The 19,143-nt window shown below is 38.2% G+C and overlaps 1 protein-coding gene across 1 annotated transcript in view; it reads right to left on the reverse strand.

Moving 5' to 3' along the window:
• The window catches only part of LOC134540878 (annulin), a 166,384-nt gene that overhangs the window by 47,798 nt on the left and 99,443 nt on the right, over window positions 1-19,143 (reverse strand). The window contains exons 3-7 of the mRNA XM_063383902.1: window positions 17,514-17,641; window positions 14,881-15,010; window positions 7,274-7,503; window positions 4,140-4,314; window positions 2,005-2,143 (exon numbers count right to left, since the gene is read on the reverse strand). Coding sequence (XP_063239972.1) covers window positions 2,005-2,143; window positions 4,140-4,314; window positions 7,274-7,503; window positions 14,881-15,010; window positions 17,514-17,641 — 802 coding nt within the window. The remainder of the gene's footprint in view (window positions 1-2,004; window positions 2,144-4,139; window positions 4,315-7,273; window positions 7,504-14,880; window positions 15,011-17,513; window positions 17,642-19,143) is intronic.

The raw sequence follows: 19,143 nt of genomic DNA on the forward strand, positions 1-19,143 counted from the left end.
TAACTTAAATCTACAAATAATCAACATTAACTCTAATAAATCAATAACCTGATATTTGAAGAAATTCACATCGTAAATAAATAAGCCAAAGAAAAAACATAACGACAACTGAACTACCTACTAAAAAATATCCAATACTCGCAGTATGTACCACACACTAACGTTAAAATTTCCCTGGAAAATAAAGATAAAATTAAAAACTTGTATCTCTGAAAATTGAATAAATTAAGTTTTATCCTTGAAATATAAAAAAAAATTAACACGTCACGTGACCATGTCGATGACGACTTACATGAATTTACTCCCTATCAAAACCTCATTATAGAAGTTTTCACTTCAAAAATTCAACAGTGTTGACCTCTGAAGTTTACTGGATTTTCATACTAGCCTGTTACCATTCCCCAAGAGATTCTAATATAAAATTTAATTACATAAATTAGATTGCAATATTTATTGAATATGAAAAATTTATTTTGTGAAACAAATATTTTTAAGGGTTGAATGTTTCAACACCACAGTTAACATAACTATTTCTTGTGCATCATTTTATTTTTGACCATTGTGACCTAGATTCGGATTCAAGAAAATTTGGATTTGGCCGATCAGTATTATCGAGAATATTTTATTTGCTTGTGTTGACCCTGCTAGGATGCAAATTACAAGTCTATTGTTTCTATAATTCATAGAGAACCTTACAAGTAATGCAATATGCACAGATCACGTTTACAATTCTGGCTACTGTAACTTTCAGTTTTAAGATTTATTTATTTATTTATTTATTGTGGGTTTGGAAAAGTTGTAGATCTAGAATATCTACAATCTTAGAACTTAATTTTCTCTAAGGCCTTTTGTGTCTCTCAGTGGTCCTGCATACAAGTGTAAGCCCTGGAGCACAAGACCACAGTTCTGGTGATGGGATATTCCTAGGCTTCTGCGAATACTTTTTTTTTTTGACGTGATAACGTCTTATAAATCTATGAACGCCGGCTGCACGCACGAAAATTGTTCACGTTCCGCCTGAGCCGAGCGTGCAAGAACCGGCCAACCACAGTGTAAGAAAATCTTCTATAATATCAGACAGGTTAAGATGGGCTTTTTAATTAATTGTTCGTGATTATATTTTAAAAAATTATTCAAATTAAATTATGCAAAAACTGTAAATAATATTTGAAAATTAAAAAGTATGCAATTTTTCATAAATGTTTTCTTATGACGTTATCACGTAAAATTATTGTCCGTAAACCGACTTTACAGACAACCCCATATTTTTTTTTTTATTTGAATCTGATTTTGAATTGAACATCACAATATTCACGAATTTCAAATATTTTTCTAATCAATTTTTAAATTACAGTGGAATTTTTTTTTCCACACTTCACAGGATATCAAGCAAAAGTTTTCCAAATACAGTAAAATAAAAAAGTGATTTATATACATGGAACCATTACAAAGAGGTGTAAAATAAAGAAGGAAAAAAACATGTCAATGAAATTTGTTTTAAACCAGTAAATTTTAAGTTTGATATTTGTTTGTTGATCTTGTTACACACATAAAACCGAATATAATCAATAATTTTAAATCATAATCATTGATTAGTTGTTAAGTAAAAAACTATGTGTGAATAAAGTTGCAGTTCAAATCTAAATTTCTCAATAAATCATCTTGGTCTTAAACGTGTTAATTAATTAATTAATTAATTTTTTTAATGCTTCCGAAATGGCATAGGCCTATCTCTTGTTTACCAATTATTTTTTTAAAAAATATTCAACTTGAAATTACATTTAATTAAATGTTAGTACAAAATAAGATATGGATTACAAACAGCACAAGAATCGATGAAAAACAGCTGATAATTTTTGTTCTTAGAACTAACAATTTCCCTGTGTTTTGCAGGGAGGTAGGATAATTTTTTTTAATCCCCGAGTTTACCCGTATGTGGGTAAACCCTGGCTAATCACAAAGCGCCAGTGAGGAGTGCACCGCGGACGGGAGCCGGGAACTCACCAGATGGAGTCGTTGTTGAGCTCCTCCATGACTTCGCCCGCGTCGTTGACGAAGAAGTCGACGGTGAGGCTGCTCTGGGTGTCGTGGGCGGCCGAGTAGGTGGTCACGGGCCGGGACGGGATGCCGAGGGCTCGGCAGACTGCGGGGAAACCGAGACCACCGTGTCCAGGGTGTGTTTGGCGACTGTTTTAAAAGAAGCCGTCTCCAGAGGCGCTTAGCCGCAGCATCGCTAGTTAATGTGCTCTAAGCCGATGTGATGTCTCTTCAAGCCACAGATTATTAACACACACATTTTGTTACACACTATAATTTCTTCCTCAATGTTTATAAAGAAATATAACTTTAAAAAAAAATGTATATTTTTATAGGCAGATTTTAAGTATACTCTGTAGAATTCAGGATGTTAAAAAATATCTGGTAATACAATTTTGATATTTTTAATTTTAATATAATTTTCCTGTAAGATTATAATAAAAAGTTTATATATATAAAACTAAAATTTTATACAAAAGTTTCCACAATTCGCAGGAATATACTGATTTTTAAGTTAAAGATATTAAATCTTTTCAGAGATAATTTCTACATGATTAAATTGGACGGTCTCCAATTATTTATATCTAACGTGCAACTATAAAATGAAGTGAGGCATCAAAAAACCAGAACCACTGCTGTTCATTTAGGAACTTTATCGTGCCTTTCATAACCAGTCCTTACTTTTCCGAGACTTTCGGGACTTTCGTGACCTGTACAAGGGCACAGTCAGGGAGGGTCATAGTGGGGCCATAGCCACCTTCTATAGTCAAATTATTTTTTATAGCACGTAGTAATGCAACTCATTAACCGGCTTAAAGTAACAGAAGTATGTCTTAATTTTTGACCACTGACTGTGCAAAATGAGAGTAGTCATATCTTTAATAAACACATAATAGGTCATACAATGACAAGCTGTGGTATATAAGATAAAAATCTACCTTTCGTTGTGAAAATTTTTATCTAATAACTTCAGGTTTTGAAAAAAGCACTGAAGGGTCATTAGATAGCCAAAAAATGAGTTTTCAAGCATCATCTTTATAAAACTTTCCGGGGTTTCAGACCCCCATAAACAGGCCATCCAAAATATCTATAAATAAAAACGTAAATGTTTGTGTCCGTTCAAAATCTTATTTCTCAGAAAGTTCTTCACCAATAGTTTTAAAATTTTGATGCAACGTTACATTTGAATACACACGTGAATTTGTATACATATGTTAAACTTGCAACAGCTAAAAAGAAAGATAAAAAATATAGAAAGGTAAAAATATACATACATAAATGAATGTTTGTGTGTTAATCTGCCATTTTTGTAAAAATAAAGTTACAGATAGAAAGATATAGACACAGACAGATAGAGATAAAGAGAAGTAGAGATATAGAAGGAGAAATACAGATATAGAGAGATATATGAATAGATAGAGAAAGGGATATATATATAGATATAGAGAGAGATGTAGAGAGAGATATAGATTGAGATAAAGATTGATACATAGAGAGATGCAGAGAGATAAGGAGATATAGAGTGAGAAATAAAGAAAGATTTATATAGGGACATATTTAGTGGGATAGAGAGAGAGAGAGAGAGATGCTGTGTATATGTATACCTAATGCAAACAATTTACACAAAAAAAAAAACTGAAAGATGCATAGCAAGGCATGCCGGGCATTAGATAGTATTCTTATGAATCACTCGGGCTCCCCTCTTCAACAAATTCTTGGCTATACCCATGGATCTGTAGACACTCTATAGATATTTCGATGGCTTAGAATGAAAACCCCGTATCTCAATTTTTGGACGAAAATACGTTTTTTTATGTCTTTGGCTGGAAAACCTCGTATCTCACAAAATGTTTGGCTGAAAGAAATAAAATGTGCATCCTACTGCTTTCTATCGAGAAAAAAAATAAACCACGTATATCAGTAGGGGGGGGGGGGGGGGGGGGGGGGGCGAAAGAAACGTTTTTTTTGTCTCTGCTGTAAAATTTTGCATTTTATGAGGTACAAGGTTTTCATTCTAAGCCATCGATTTCTAAACTTTACGAGCCCAGTTTCCCTGCACGGTCCCGCGAACAGGACCGGAAAGGGAGAGGGGGGTAACTCACGTGTGGTGAGCACACCGGCGAACACCCAGCACTGGCCGTACTTGACGGGCTTCTTGTTCTTGTAGAACTGCTGCAGGATCTTCATGCTGCCGATCCACTTGGTGGGGGCGGTGCCTCCGCCGAAGTCCTCCGACCAGTTGCCCATCACGGCGCCGTTGTCGTCGGGGGAGTTCACCTGCGAGGCGGGGGGGGAGAACAGAAACATTCGAGATCCTGCCACCAGGAGGGGGGAAGAGTCCCGGGAGACTTCTCCGGAGGGGCCGTCACACGAAGAAAGTCCAAGTGCCCCACCCCTTGCATAGTAGACTTCTACCACGCCCCACTCTTCTTCCAGGACCATCCTTCCATTCCTGTAATCCACCTGCTTGTAATAATGCATGACCTTCGCATCCCGCATGTATGTGCCCAGGGTTTTCCCCTCTGTCTATGGAGGTTTTACCTGGGCCCAACTTATCTAGTTTTAGTCTAGAATTAAGAGTGAGGGGAGTTAGTCATGGCGAAAACGTCTGCCATGGCTGGCCAATCCCCTCCTAGCACATGATGCACGTGACCTTCTCAGCATGGTTAAAAACCTGCATGTTTAGAGTGTATAGGGCTTGCCCTGAGACGCACTTAGAGTCTTCCCTACCTAGACCCCTCCCTTACACACATAGTTTTAACTTAGGTTAGGAAATTAAAAAAAAAAAAACGAAAGTACGCTGTTCCATGAAGTAAGCTGTCGGAAGTCGGAACTGCACTTTTAATGCTAAACTAAATATGTAACCATCAGAACTCGTTATGGAATTTCATGCCTTAATGCACAAAAATACATCTGCCACCATTTCTCTCCAAGATCACAACTACTCAGCCCAAAACAAAACAAAAAAAAAACCTAACGCCTAAGGCCACTTGTCTTTCAAAAAAAAAAAACAACTGAATAACAACACTGTGCGACTCAACATACGCAGTTGCCAAAAACACGACATTAAGGCTCCCTTCACACCAGGCCGCTGCGGGCGCGCCAATGGGAACGCACGCACATTGTGGTGGCACGAAACCGAACAGAACCACTCACGATGAGTGGCGCATTCATGCCAGCAGAGGGGCCGGGGGGTCGTGCCACACATGATATAAGTTACTATGCTTTAAGCAAAGTCAACTTTTGAAAATTAAATGATGGAAAAATTGTTACTGCCGAAAATCTTTTGATGGCCTCTGTGTTGCATGTAAGAATGTGAGTGAAGTATCTACGGTTGATAGTGGGTGTTGGAGAATGGCAGAACCAGAATAATGACGTAGAAAGCACGGACTATGTAAACTGAAGAATAAAATGTATTCTAAAATGTGAAAGGACGTTTAACTTTACTTTGGTATCAGATATGGGGGTTGGTGAGAGCAAAGTGTGGAATTATTGATGGGTCTGATCCCAATTTTATTGAAATACGAATCTCGAATCTGAACCCCAAATAGAGTATCTAGTATATACCCCTCAATCCAAATCTAGATGTCAATGGTCAAAAATAAAATAATGTACAATAAAAAAAAAATATTGACTATGGTGTTGGAACATTCTACCCTTTAAATGGTTTTTTCACAAACTAAGTTTTCAGAATCAGTACATATTGTAATTTTATTTATTTAATTACATGTTAAAAGTACATTTTTTGGGGGGAATGGTAACAGGATAGCTATGAAGAAAAAAACTGACCCATAAAACTTCATAGATTATCAGTGATGATTTTTTTTTTTTTTTTTTTCAATTTACTTTATATCATATTAATATTTTTCTTTGAATCTTTTTCCTCGAATGTACAAACTTTGATGGTATTAGAGGATTTCGGGAATTTATTGGCCCAACCACATGTACAAGTGAAGGAAGCATACAGACTTGCATGCCATGGGCATTCTTTCTCCGCCTGCCAGCTTCAATTGTAGGAAACCAGAAGAATGATGTACTTAATTTAAGAGGCTTCAAAGATGTCGGTTGGGGAGTGAAAAGCGGTGAAATGCTGGTCAGTACGAAATGGTGTATGAAAAATGTGACCAGAAGCCGAGGTAAAATAAATTCTTTCACACTCTCGGAAGTGAATTCAGAATCATACGACACGGTCTGAGGGAGAAATGTGATTCACGAACGGACGAAGCGGTGAACTTATCCATGACCACTTGATGAAAATTGTGAATAGAATTCATTGCGTGACTAATTAGTGTGCGATAGAATTGTCAGGGCCGGATTTACTGCCTGTGGGCCCCTAGGCTGAGTCTGTGGTGTGGGCCCTCTCTAAGAGAGAGGAAGGAGGGAGGGGGGGTTATACTGAGTATCCCCTTCCAGTGAAACTGTGGGTGCCTCTTGCCTGGGTCTGGGTGGGTAGTTTATTTTAAATGACCTACAAAACTCATAGTTTTGATCCATTTTCTATTTTGAAAAGAATTAGTTTAATATTAAACTAGACAATTTAAACCAAACAGTAAATAGAGGTTAAGGAATTAGGTGGCACCAAAACCAATGAAAATAATCGAAAATTTCTAAATGCTAACACAACTCATAAATCAGCTTTCCACAGAAGAGTTTAGTTCGGCGCAATCAATCCACACAAACCAACTGGACACTATGTCGACGCGTATTTTAAGAATATAAGAAGATCCACATCGTAGTGTATATATATATTTTTTTTTTCGTGTGGTGTGGTGCGGGCCCCATATAGGCTACATACAGCCTAGGTAGCCTGCGCGTAAATACGGCCCTGAGAATTGTGGTAGGGAATCGAAGACAAATGATTATTAGAGACCCGTAAAATTCGCGGGTTCATTTCGTGTTATGCTAAAATTCAAATAATTATACCTTAGTGCTGCTTCTACCACTGGTTCACTGTTAATCTGGAGGACTGAGGGCCAATTAGAGACCCTCACTCATAGAAGTGTCGAATCACAGGCCACCCAGTCGAGACGACTCGCAAGACAGCAGCCGACGAACAGTTGGCATTTGCCCGAGTGTGTAGAGGATATCGGAGTCTAACCTGGAGGTCATTGAACCCGCGAATTTTTTCGGGTCTCTAATGATTATCAGAATCATGATAGTTTGATGAGAATTTTTGAACTTTTTCCCAGGACTATTTTATTTTATTTTTAACTTCCGAACACTGGTAGTAACGCACCGCAGCGGAGAGGGCGCGAGACACCTTGACGGGGTCGCTCCGGACTTTCAGGGCCACCTTGCCGATCTTGGCGACCAGGTGCAGCGAGCAGTCCAGGACGTCCTTCTCGAACTGCGCGTACTTCCACACGGACGGCCGCAGGCGGTTGTAGGAGCCGCGCCAGATGAGGCCCGTGTCGGCCAGCACGTACTCTGCGCGCAGGTCCTCGCCCTCCATGAACACCTGGTCCACTGCACACACACGCGCGCGTGCACGGCTTTCAGTGTCGCCAAGCCGTGGCAGTGCGACTATGCTTCTCAGCCAGGGGCGTAGGAACCCAGGGGGGGGGACAGGGGGAACGTGTCCCCCTGAACTTTTTGGGTGGAGGGGACTGTCCCCCCCCCCCCCCCCAACTTTCTAGACCGTGATATTTTTATTTTATAATATTATTCTGCCCAAATTTATTTGTAATTTCTTCACTCTCAAATTTTATCTCAAGCAAACAATAATAATTTTAACATCGATGTATCCAATGGTTAGATACAAAAACTGCTTAAAAAGCGCTATTTTGCACTTTTAAAATCAAAATTTTCCAGTGGAGGACCCCCGGACCCCCCGTCTTAGTAAGAGGGGAATGGGTTTACATGACATCAAAATCATTATTTGTCCCCCCAACTTTTTGAACACAGCTACGCCAATGTGTGACACTTTACTTCAAGCAAGAATATATTACTTTTTGACATGCTTACAGTGACTACAATGAGAGTTTGGCTTTCGTAAAGATTGCTAACGTAAACACTAAAAAGATTTACGTAGATCGCAGACCTGCGCAGCCTTGTATGATACACTTTCCTGACTTTCAAAATTTAAAAAAAAACTCGTCGCTCCGAATTGCAGCAAGCTTCTTCAGGGTGGAGAAATCGAGTGAGGGTTGATAGGAGGTTTGTTGTACTTCGAAGCGTATGTTATATATATATATATATATATATATATATATATATGGCATGTTTATAAACAGCCTTACTGCCTCCTAGCTCTCACTGGATGATTTACCCTGAAGGTGCCTGCAGCAATGCAGAGTAACACATCAGTACACATTACCACTGCGATGTGGCTCAATCTATAAGGCACGATAGTTAGTATACATATATACTTAATTAAACAGCCTTTTTGATGTCAGCTGGAAAGTTAAAAAAACAATTAAAGAAAACAACTTCCAAACTTAAAGTTTACTTGTTTAAGAAAATGCATTGCAGGTTTTTTTATTTCCTTTATTTTACACCTCTCTGCAATGATTCCATGTATATTACTCTCTTTTTTTAATTTACTGTATTTTGGATTAATTTTTCTTGGACTTCTATGAAGTGTGAAAAAAAAATATTTCACTGTATGTTAAAATTTGATTAGAATAATATTCTACATTTGTGAATATTGTGATACTTGATTCAAATGAAAAAAAATATTCACAGAATCATGGTTTGAATATAATAATCTTCCGAATACAACACCTTTACTATGGGAACTCATTAAAATTAATTGTTATTGCTAAAACATTTTTGACTCACGTGAATACAGCCCTGGTAAAAAAATATATATATAATAAGATACAATATGTTTTTGTAAGTCATTTTCTAATTGTTTTTCTGTTTGTACACTCAAACTAACTATCAACATCTTATATTGGGAAAAATGTATTTTCATATTAAATGAATAATAGATTAGTGCGCCAAAAATTGTAACTCGGTTAAGTTAAAATTCATTGCATGAAAATATAAGGCCTTGAAATTTAGTCATTGTAAAAGAAATAACTTACAAAATATAAATTACTTACAAAATAAATTTTAAGAATACCGATGTTAAACCATACTAAATTTGTTTAACAAACCAAAATTTAGCAATGCATCTTCAGGCTAGAAAAGGTAATATTTTTTTTTTGATATTTCAAATTTTGAATACTACGATAGGCCTAATATCTGAACATATCACCGCTCGCTTTTTCACCAAAAACCAGTGAAAGAGGAGGTACATTTTAGTTTATTGAGTTGCACTGCAAATACTTAATTTTTATATTTGTGTTTTAGTTTAAGACTAAACATACAGTAGAATTTTATGATGCCAAATTGCAACAATATTTGTCTAAAAATTTTAATAATTGCTAAAATAAATATTTTCTCCCCACCCAAAATTAAATCATGGGTATGCCTCTGAATACATCATTATGTTCACAATAGAAAATTTTTAAATATTCTTTACTTTTCAGTCAGTATTATACAAAGTGAGTCCGAATTTAACTGATAAATATTGACTGCAGGTTCATCATGAAAAAAATAAGTAAAAATCATATTTAAAAATTTATGGTTAAAGAGATTTTGAATTTTGTTACACACCTTTGAATATGGAGTAGAACAATTATTTTATTGGAAATAATAAAGGAAAACATTTAAATTAGCTAAATTCTAGAACCACTGCAGGACTTTTCACAGTCGTAAAAATATTTCAGTGAAATGATAAGGGGTTAGATACAAATTTTTCATAATTTTTTTTTGTGATGCAGTGTTTCAATAAAAAATTTTTTTCAATTAAAATGTTATTCCATTATTTCGATAAAAAATATTTTACGACAGCAACAACATGGGATGATTATTGAACTTTGTTGACCTAAACATCACCCAGACGCTAAGCGTTCCATCTTAAATTCTTTCTCTCTAGTGGTACAGCTCCAAATTCAATGACGTCTACCAGCCTTAGTCAAATATGAAAGGGTGTTCACAGATATCTGTAATAGAATTCCCCTACCATCCCCCTCCCCCCCCCCCCCCCCCCCCCCCCCGTGAATTTTCCCTGATACATCCTCACAAAAAATTCAATTTTCCCTGACTAATTTTTTTTGTTGATAATATACATACTTTGCAATTTTCGGGGAAGAAATTAAGAAAAAAACATTTTCCACCATTTACACAGCAAGGCCTAGTTCTCTCTGTGCTTTATTTAAAACCGAACCTTGCAACGCCTCATTACAGTGTGTTGAACTATGCATGCACTAAAACACAATCTTGAAAAAAAAATGTAAGCAAGTCTTTCAGTATTCGCCAGAGATATGAGGTAACATCTGACCTCAGGTAACGAGCAAATTCATGTGTTCTCATTTGCAAACACACATGTAATACAAAACTCTAATACATGCAAAATTTAATGTTTGATTCTTTAAAATAATGCAGTGTGTGATAAATATACTAAAACTGTGTTTTCATCTACATTTACCGATACGTAGTTTCCGCACCCGCCACTAGAATCCATTGCCGGAGCAGCTACGTCGACCATCAACTAATTCAATTTTCAGAGCAAAAAGTTAAACTGTTTAATAAAACAGCTCCAAAAAAAGTGAAAATTACCTGAAAAATATGCTAAACCCTGGCCTTGGACCTGATTTTTGACAAGGATTTGTATTAAAATACTGCCCATCTTGCTCAAATTCATTAAAAAAATTATTACTATAAAGATTCTCTTGATCTTTGTGAACCTTGGTTTGCGCCATCCGCCACAGATGTCAGCACCGCGCGTTACACATTTCAATTCAATGCGATTACCGTTCCATTCATGAAATTACTCCTACCAAATATGTACCGTATGCTGAGAGCTAACATGTTAAACATTAAAAATGCCCTAATAGTTAGGTTTGATGGCAGACTGGGGCATACAGTTTCCCTTCAAATTATTATCACTGAGGGATATCTATGAATTTGACATTTTTTGGGGGCTTCGCCCCACAGAGCCCAATATATCACCGCCCTTCTGACAACCTCCTATCATTATGGCAGTTATTATCGCAACATACGTGAGCTTGCGATAAATGTGAGGTCAAGTGTTTGAATACTAGACCTGTACGAAGCTTCAACTAAGCGAATCAGTCAAAAGCTATTTTTAGTATTTAATTTGACTTCACCAGGAAATTTGCTATTCGTTTCATTCAAAGCTTCGGTTGCAATGCACAGCTTCGCTTCTGATTTCACACTTCGCAGTTGTTGCAAAACTTTAAAACATTGGAAGCCTAAGATTCACTAACGGGAAAAAATTTTTTTTTGTGTTGTATATATTTTGCTTGATTAAATTTGGTTACTTTAAAAATTAAAAGGTGTCACTTCTTTTGCTTGTATTAATGCTCAATATTAGATCAATTTAAGCATGGTTATTTTATAATTTTTATAGAATTATGTTATACATAGGGCCAAACTGATTAATCACTTAATCAGTTAAAACATTTCAAGCATTAACTGATTATTTTTTTCTCGCCAATGCTGTATTTTATAAAATAAGTGTGACATAACTTCACCGTGGACAATATTCGCAATTCGATTCGACTTCGCAAATATCTTAAGCATTCAATTTGATATTGACTTCGCAAAAAATTCTAGTATTCGCACAGGCCTAAGGTCCATTCTACAGATATACGGAAACGGAGATGGATTACGTAAACGTAAACACATCTCAAGGGACAAAGTTTCTACAATAGCACGCAAACGGACCCGTAAAGATCAGCTCTGCAATGCTGAGCTCTTCGTTTACATCGCTCAGTGCGACCAACAGAAGCAGAGTATTTGGCTGTGGTGGTAGCCATGTTTGTTCTAAATACATTTTAAATTGTTTCAAGCAAAAGAATATGTATTTAGTGTTCTATTAATACTTTGTCGTTAATTTTTATTATATTTGTAAATTCTGCACTGTCAAAACATTTTCTAATTTGCACTTTCACTCAATACGCCACTTAATACAGCACACTATTAAAAACTGAAATAAAAAGTTTGTAAAATTACTTTTATTACTGAAGTCATTATTATAACAAAATTTATATTTTTATTTATATTTAAATTTTAGTTTTTGATGTTGGCATTTCTCAACTGCACAGATTTTTTAGTGGCCATATTCCACTTATTCAGTGTTGCAACCTGGCAAACCCCCCCCCCCCCCTCACCCCCTCAACAAGAGTTGAACTTCACTTCTCGTGACCGGACATTGTCAGGGTACCCCAATGACATCACCCTTGTTTCACTGATCCATTTTTTCTGTCGTCTTTAAATACTGATGTTAAATATCTTAGCTCTCTGTATACTCCATTTGGTAGGAGTGATTTCGTTAAATGGTACGGAAGTCACATGGAACGGAAATGTGTTACTACGGTGCTGCCATCTGTGGCGGAGGGGGCGAATCACAGTTCTTCACAAAGCCAAAGGGAAACTTTAAAATATAGAATAATTAATAATTATAAACAAGATGGGCAGTATTTAAAAAAAATCCTTGTTGAAAATCAGGTCCAAAGCCGATGTTTTGTATTTTTTTCAAGTCTTTTTTGCTTTTATCGAAGCCGTTTCATTATACATTTCAAAATTTATGTTTGCTAATCAAATGATTCAATAGTCGACGTATCTGCTACGGTAACCAAGGGCGGCGCCAGCCGATGGCCTAGAGGGGGGGGGGGGGGGGGGGGGCAAGTTGTGGGTAAAGTATGTATTTTTTGCATTTGGCTACATTTTTTTGATACTCTAGGGCTCTAGGGGGGGTGGGAAACTTACCCCCCCCCCTTTCCCACCCTGGCGACGGCCTTGACGGTAACGAAGTCTAACGGCGGGTGCAGAAACTATATGTGATTCGCGTCCGGAAATGTAGCTAATGACACAAATTTGTGTATATTTATCACGCTCGGCATTATTTTTTTAAAAAAAAATTCCACGTTAAATTTCGCGTGGGAGTTTCGTACTGCGAGTGTATTCGCAACATGAGAACACGTGAAAATGCTTGTTTACCGTGGTTAGATGTTACACATCTCTCGAGACTAATGGAAGACTCGCTCACGTGCTCTTATAACACTCTTCCGCGCATCCTCGTTCCCGGCCACGACGTGTCTTAACTGTTTCATCATCCAGACCATCCTCTTGTCTCCTGTAAATTCCTACACGTAATGCATGCCAATTTGCATCCCGCATGAACGTGCCCAGGGTTTTACCTGTGTCTATGCAGGTTTTACCTGGGCCCAACCTATCTCTAGTTATAGTCTAGATTTAGGAGTGAGGGGAGTTGGTCATGGCGCCAATCGTTACCATGGCTGGCCAATCCCCTCCTAGCACATGATGCATGCGACCCTCTTCCTGCATGGCTAATCCCAGCATGACTAGGCGTATAGGCTTCGGCCTGAGACGCACCTAGGTCCCTCCCTAACCTGGACCCCTCCAAAATACACTTAGTTTTAGTTAGGTTAGAAAAACAAATCTATTTTATCAATGAAGTATCTAACACGCCGGGGAAACGGGACGTTAAGTATCGCGAACGTATCGTCCGGGCACGTGGTGTGCAATGGACCGCGAAGTAAGCCAATTCGTGCCGTAAGGCGTTTCCACCGTTTAGGCACGTTCAACAATGGCACGTAAACGGATTTTTCCACTATCGTGCCTGCTGGCTTCCACAACCCACGGAAACGTAAAAATGGCAACTACCGAGATTGCATTACGTGGTCACCAAAAATTAATTAATGAAAAAAAATATATAATATACTTTAAGATTATAGCACCGGCGGAAATAACATTTATAATAAAACGTTAACTACAAAGACAAAATAGAACAATAGACATGCTTGTACTTCAAACCATTTTTTTTAAACGTATTTAGAACACAAACAAACGTGGCTACCATCGGAACCAAGTACTCGGCTTCTATTGGCCACACGGAGCGACGTAAACGAAAGAGCTCAGCATTACCGAGCCTATACTTACGGGTACGTCTCCGCATGAGAGCTATTGTAGAAACTCTCTGTATCCGTGTCATTGTAGAACAGACCTTAATACTTTTGGGGCCCATTTGCAACATTATCATATCCTCCGCCAATATAAACTTTCCCAGGATCAACATACTCATCCAGATTACTGTCAATTTTGTAATATTAGGCATCGAAACTTCTTCTTTGTTTTGAGGCATCCTATATAAGTGTCCATCAGTTTTCAAAGTTCGAAGGCTCTGGTAGAAATGGGCTGAAACAAATTCTTACTTTTCACAATAATGATACTTGCATCGTCTTCAGTCTTTCTTAAACCTTCAACATCCTTAATTTCAAGTTCTTTGTCGAGATCAGAAGAGCTACGAATATTCATGGCAAGGAATAACATTCATCAGTGAGCATAACTTTAAAAGTCTTGCAATGTCTTTTTAAGCTCTCTCTTAGAGAAAAATACCTGTCACACCGATCACAACTTAACATTTTATGTAGTTGGTTTTTGACATGATCATTCTTTCTCAAAAACCCCTGCCACAATAACTGCACCGGCGACCTTTTCATGACGTTAATAGCATCGGTCCAGGACCCATGTTAGTTTATACGACAAATATCAGAAGAAACATGAAAGTTGTTGATATGTAAATACTGGGAAATCCCAGGATTTCGTGGGTGTTCTCCCTGAAATTTCCCTGGCCATTTGAAACTTCCCTGGCGGTTCCCTGACGTGGGGATGCTGTGCTAGTTTTCAGAACTGATAGTCCTGTTCGGTACTGAATCTGCGGCATGAAAGCCTGTCGGACGGTAGGCACATGCATATCACGACTCATCCCAGCCCGCGCCGCCACCAAAGAGTCGGTCGCCTACTCACGTCTGCACCACGGGTTGTACAGCAGGTAGACGCAGTCCTTGTGGCTGTAACTGAGCGCGCCGTTGTTCTTCACCTTGGTGTCAATGTCGAACTTCCACTTGCCCACGATGCAGCCGGCCGACGGGGTTATCTGCAATTATTAAACACACATTAACAAACAAAACGATTTTTTTTGACGTGATAACGTCTTATAAATAGGGACCGGAAAAATTCGCTAATTCAATGACCTACAGGATAGACTCCAATATCTTCTATGCACTCAAAAAAATTACATCTGCTCACTGGCTACTGACTCGTGACAACTATTAACTAGAATGCCTTTGATTCGATACTTATTTCACTGGGGATTATTCATTGGCTTAAAGTCCTTCAGACAATCTGTGGTCCAATCACTGAAGCAGCAAAACTTTAAACAGATTTTGATTCCAGCCAATCGCGAAATGAAACAGCGAATATTTCCTGTCTCTACTTATAAATCGATGAACGCCGGCTGCACGCACGAAAAATTGTTCACGTTCCGCCTGAGCCGAGCGTGCCAAGAACCGGCCAACCACCGTGCGAGAAAATCTTCTATAATATCAAACAGGTTGAGGCGGGCTTTTTAACTAATTGTTCGTGATTATATTTAAACAAATTATTTAAATTAAATTTGCAAAAAAACTGTAAATAATATTTGAAAATTAAAAAGTACCTATGCAATTTTTCATCAATGTTTTCTTATGACGTTATCACGTAAAATTATCGTCCGTAAACCGAATTTACAGACAACCCCCCCCCCCCTTTTTTTTACTTGCTTCCGAGGTCTTCGGGCTCCATTGGGCCCGTATGTCCTTCACATTTTCATTATTTTGATATCAACAGTGACATATAGATATAGGCATGTCCCCCACACGGGCGGGGCTGGGTGGACCCCAGGGGCCATGGGCCCGGGCCCAGCCCTGTTTATTTTTAAATGTTTAACCATCATATTTTTTTACAAACTAGAACAAAAACATATTGAATATTTCATAAATAAAGCTTAGTTTGGAATTATAAAATAGTAACCATGATTATACCCTGTATATTCAGGTTAAATAACATTCTAAAAAAAAGAGTGTAGGTAGGAAATAACCATGCAATTCAATTGTAATGTAGCACGTGACTGTAACATTTGTGGGGGGGAGAGGGGTCATCCGATCCTGGGTCCATGGCCCGTAATCGAATGTGGTGGGCCATGGATATAGGTATACAAAGGAGAGAGATAGCCAGATATATATAAATATATATGCATAGAGATATATAGGAATAGAGAATTAGAGAGATATTTAGAGAGATGTTTTCGTACTTACTTCAAATTAATTACAAAAACAAACAAAAAATGATCGAGGCACTGCAACGCATGCCGGGCATTGGCTAGTTAAAAAATAAAATTTCGGAACTCAACCGTGCTCAGGAGCGAACGCCCTTCTCCCGGGCTTGACATCCCTGGTACTTCACGTGCATTTCAACGTGCACAGTTACAGGATACTACCTTTTTTGAAGTGAAAACTTCTTTAGCCACGTTGGGCGACTTTTGGTAGGGGCAAAACATATGGGTTCGCGTCACCGACATGCTAGTGACGTGTTGCGCCAGACTGGCGAATCGCAGCGGCCTGTGTACTTACATGTATACGCATATATACACTAATACATTGTATATACTCGACTGTATCATGTGCGTGTTGGACTCCTTTTTGGATGGGTAAAATATTGTGAGTTCGCATCACCGACATGGCTGTAGTAGCAGTAAATGAAGTTAATTTGACCACGTGAATACATGACCTACGTCTGACATCACTGGAGTAAGTCATAGCTAGGTAATGACTTTCTACGTAATTTTGACATACCACTGACATCTGTTGTGACTAAAAAATAATGTAAGGATAAATTATATCATGCTGACATCGTACTGATATAATACCGAAATAATTTTCTTACGTACATTTGACGTAAAAATGATGTCATATTACACTTTTAAAAACAAAGGTTTAAGTATTCACTTCTATTGACAGTCCCCATGACTTGCTTTTATGACGTAACAACGTCTAATAAATCGATGAATGCCGGCTGCACGCACGAAAGAGTGTCCCGTTACGCGCATTGTCCCGTTGCGCTGTATCTCGTTACGCTCATTGTACGCTTGCGCCGCATCTATCCTCTTCCACTCGATTGGAACAACTATCGATTTGTCTTTTTCGAGGCACATTAAACTTGAAACACTCCCATTCGTTTCCTACTTTTCCTATCATCGTCTTATCCTTAACAGACTAACACAGATTAAAAGAAGTTAAATAGCAAACATGTATAAAAGTTATAGTTAAAATAATCTCTTCGTTAAGGTAATAAACATATTTGAATTAATGAGTACAAATAAAAGTAAATTTATCAATTAAATTGTAGATTTCAATTCACTCCTTCTTTGCATCCATGCAAAATAGTGATAATTCAATAAAAATGATTCAATTTTATTCATAAAAGCATGCAATCATTTCATCAATGTTTTGTTATGACGTTGTCACGTTAAACTATCGTCCGTAAACCGACTTTACAGACAACCAATTTTTTTTCGTTTCAATTTCTCGTGTGTACGTGTTTTGTGGCGTGTCGAGGCTGACCTTGACGGTGACTGTGTTGTCCTGCGAGCCGTCCAGCACGGCGTGCCAGTCCTCCCCGGGCTCCGCCCCCACGGGCAGCAGGGGGAACGCCATCATGGTCCCTTGGCCGTAGTTGGGTTTCTCGGCGTCTGCAACAAAGCGTGTAACACGTCGTGTCTCGTCCCGGACGTCTCCGCTCCAGGACAAGGCCCTGAGCTGCATCCGAATACCAGCCCAACGGTTCCCTTGAAGCTGGACTCACAATGATTCGTCGCTTCCGTCCGTCAACCGTCCGTCAGCCATATCCATCCGTTCGTCACCCGTCCGTCAGCCGTCCGACCGTTGGTCACCCGTCCGTCTGCCGTCCGACCGTTCGTCACCCGTCCGTCAGCCATCCATCCGTTCGTCACCCGTCCGTCCGTCCATCAACGACTCCAGCGATTCACAATCATCCGTACGTCTGCCAAATACTTTTTTTTAATTTCAATGCTGCCAACAGACCAGAAATCTTAAATACTGGTGAAAAATTATCTTGTATATATATATTATGCTGACGATCATGAAAGTTAACCACTTAATAAATAATTCAGTACAATTTTTTTTTCGCTCTGATAAATAATTAAAATATTTTCAGTTAAAAATATGTTAATGATATTTTATGGAAGCAGCTAAACAAATAAATATACTTAAAACCTTATAAGACAGTAAATAGGTACTAGATAATTAGGCAATAGGTATCTTGCTAGCGGGACGTCTGATTGACGGACGGACGGGTGACGGACGGATGAGACGGATGATTGCGAGTCCATCTTTAACCTCAGGGATCCACTAGAATGGCATCAAAATGGACGCCGCCATCTTAACGTTGATTCCGAACTCTCACTAAAGATGCAACGGCAGGCATCCCTACATGCGTCCATTGAACTCGGGATTTATAAGTCATTCGAAACTTTGCATCCACTGATGCGTCCCTAGTCCATTACCTTCGGAATCGTGTTTTTTTTGTTTATAAATAATAGTGTTTTAGATTTTTTGTATAGTATTTGTTTAAAACGTTATAAGCATTAGTAATAACGCAAATCGAGACCAATGAAAACCTTACTAAAAATTACCGAAAAGCAAGGGTATTTAATTATCATTATAAGTATTTTTATTATTATTTTGAGTTTGATAAAAAAAAATTATTTTGATCCTTGACTTTCATAACAGTCACACTACATTAAATTATTTAAATTGGTCGTTATTTTCGTTTGCTGAATATGCGTGGATATCACGACTCGAAATGGCTACGTGCACATACATTAGTTGGAACAACAATCACCAGGTGGTGCTGGCAGTAAAAGTATTCGGATACTATCCATCTATTAGAAATGCGTCCTCTACATTGTGGCTGTCTTTGCTAAGGGATGTAGGGATGTGTGTGCTATGGACGCATCCCTGTGTATTCAGATACAGCTTTCGTCACGGGAGACCTAAGATGCACATAAAGTTCTGCCATTCCCGATTACACCCGAACAATTCACCTTCGGCCAACCTCGGGATTTGTTTTATTTTTGCGCAGGAAAAATGAATTCAAATATTAAAAGTGGTCGGTTAGGTTTGCTGCATTAAAACACTTTAAAACACTATGGACGGTTAGTTAGGTTAGTAT

Source organism: Bacillus rossius, chromosome 17 (genome assembly GCF_032445375.1).
Source record: "Bacillus rossius redtenbacheri isolate Brsri chromosome 17, Brsri_v3, whole genome shotgun sequence".
Taxonomy (NCBI): domain Eukaryota; kingdom Metazoa; phylum Arthropoda; class Insecta; order Phasmatodea; family Bacillidae; genus Bacillus; species Bacillus rossius.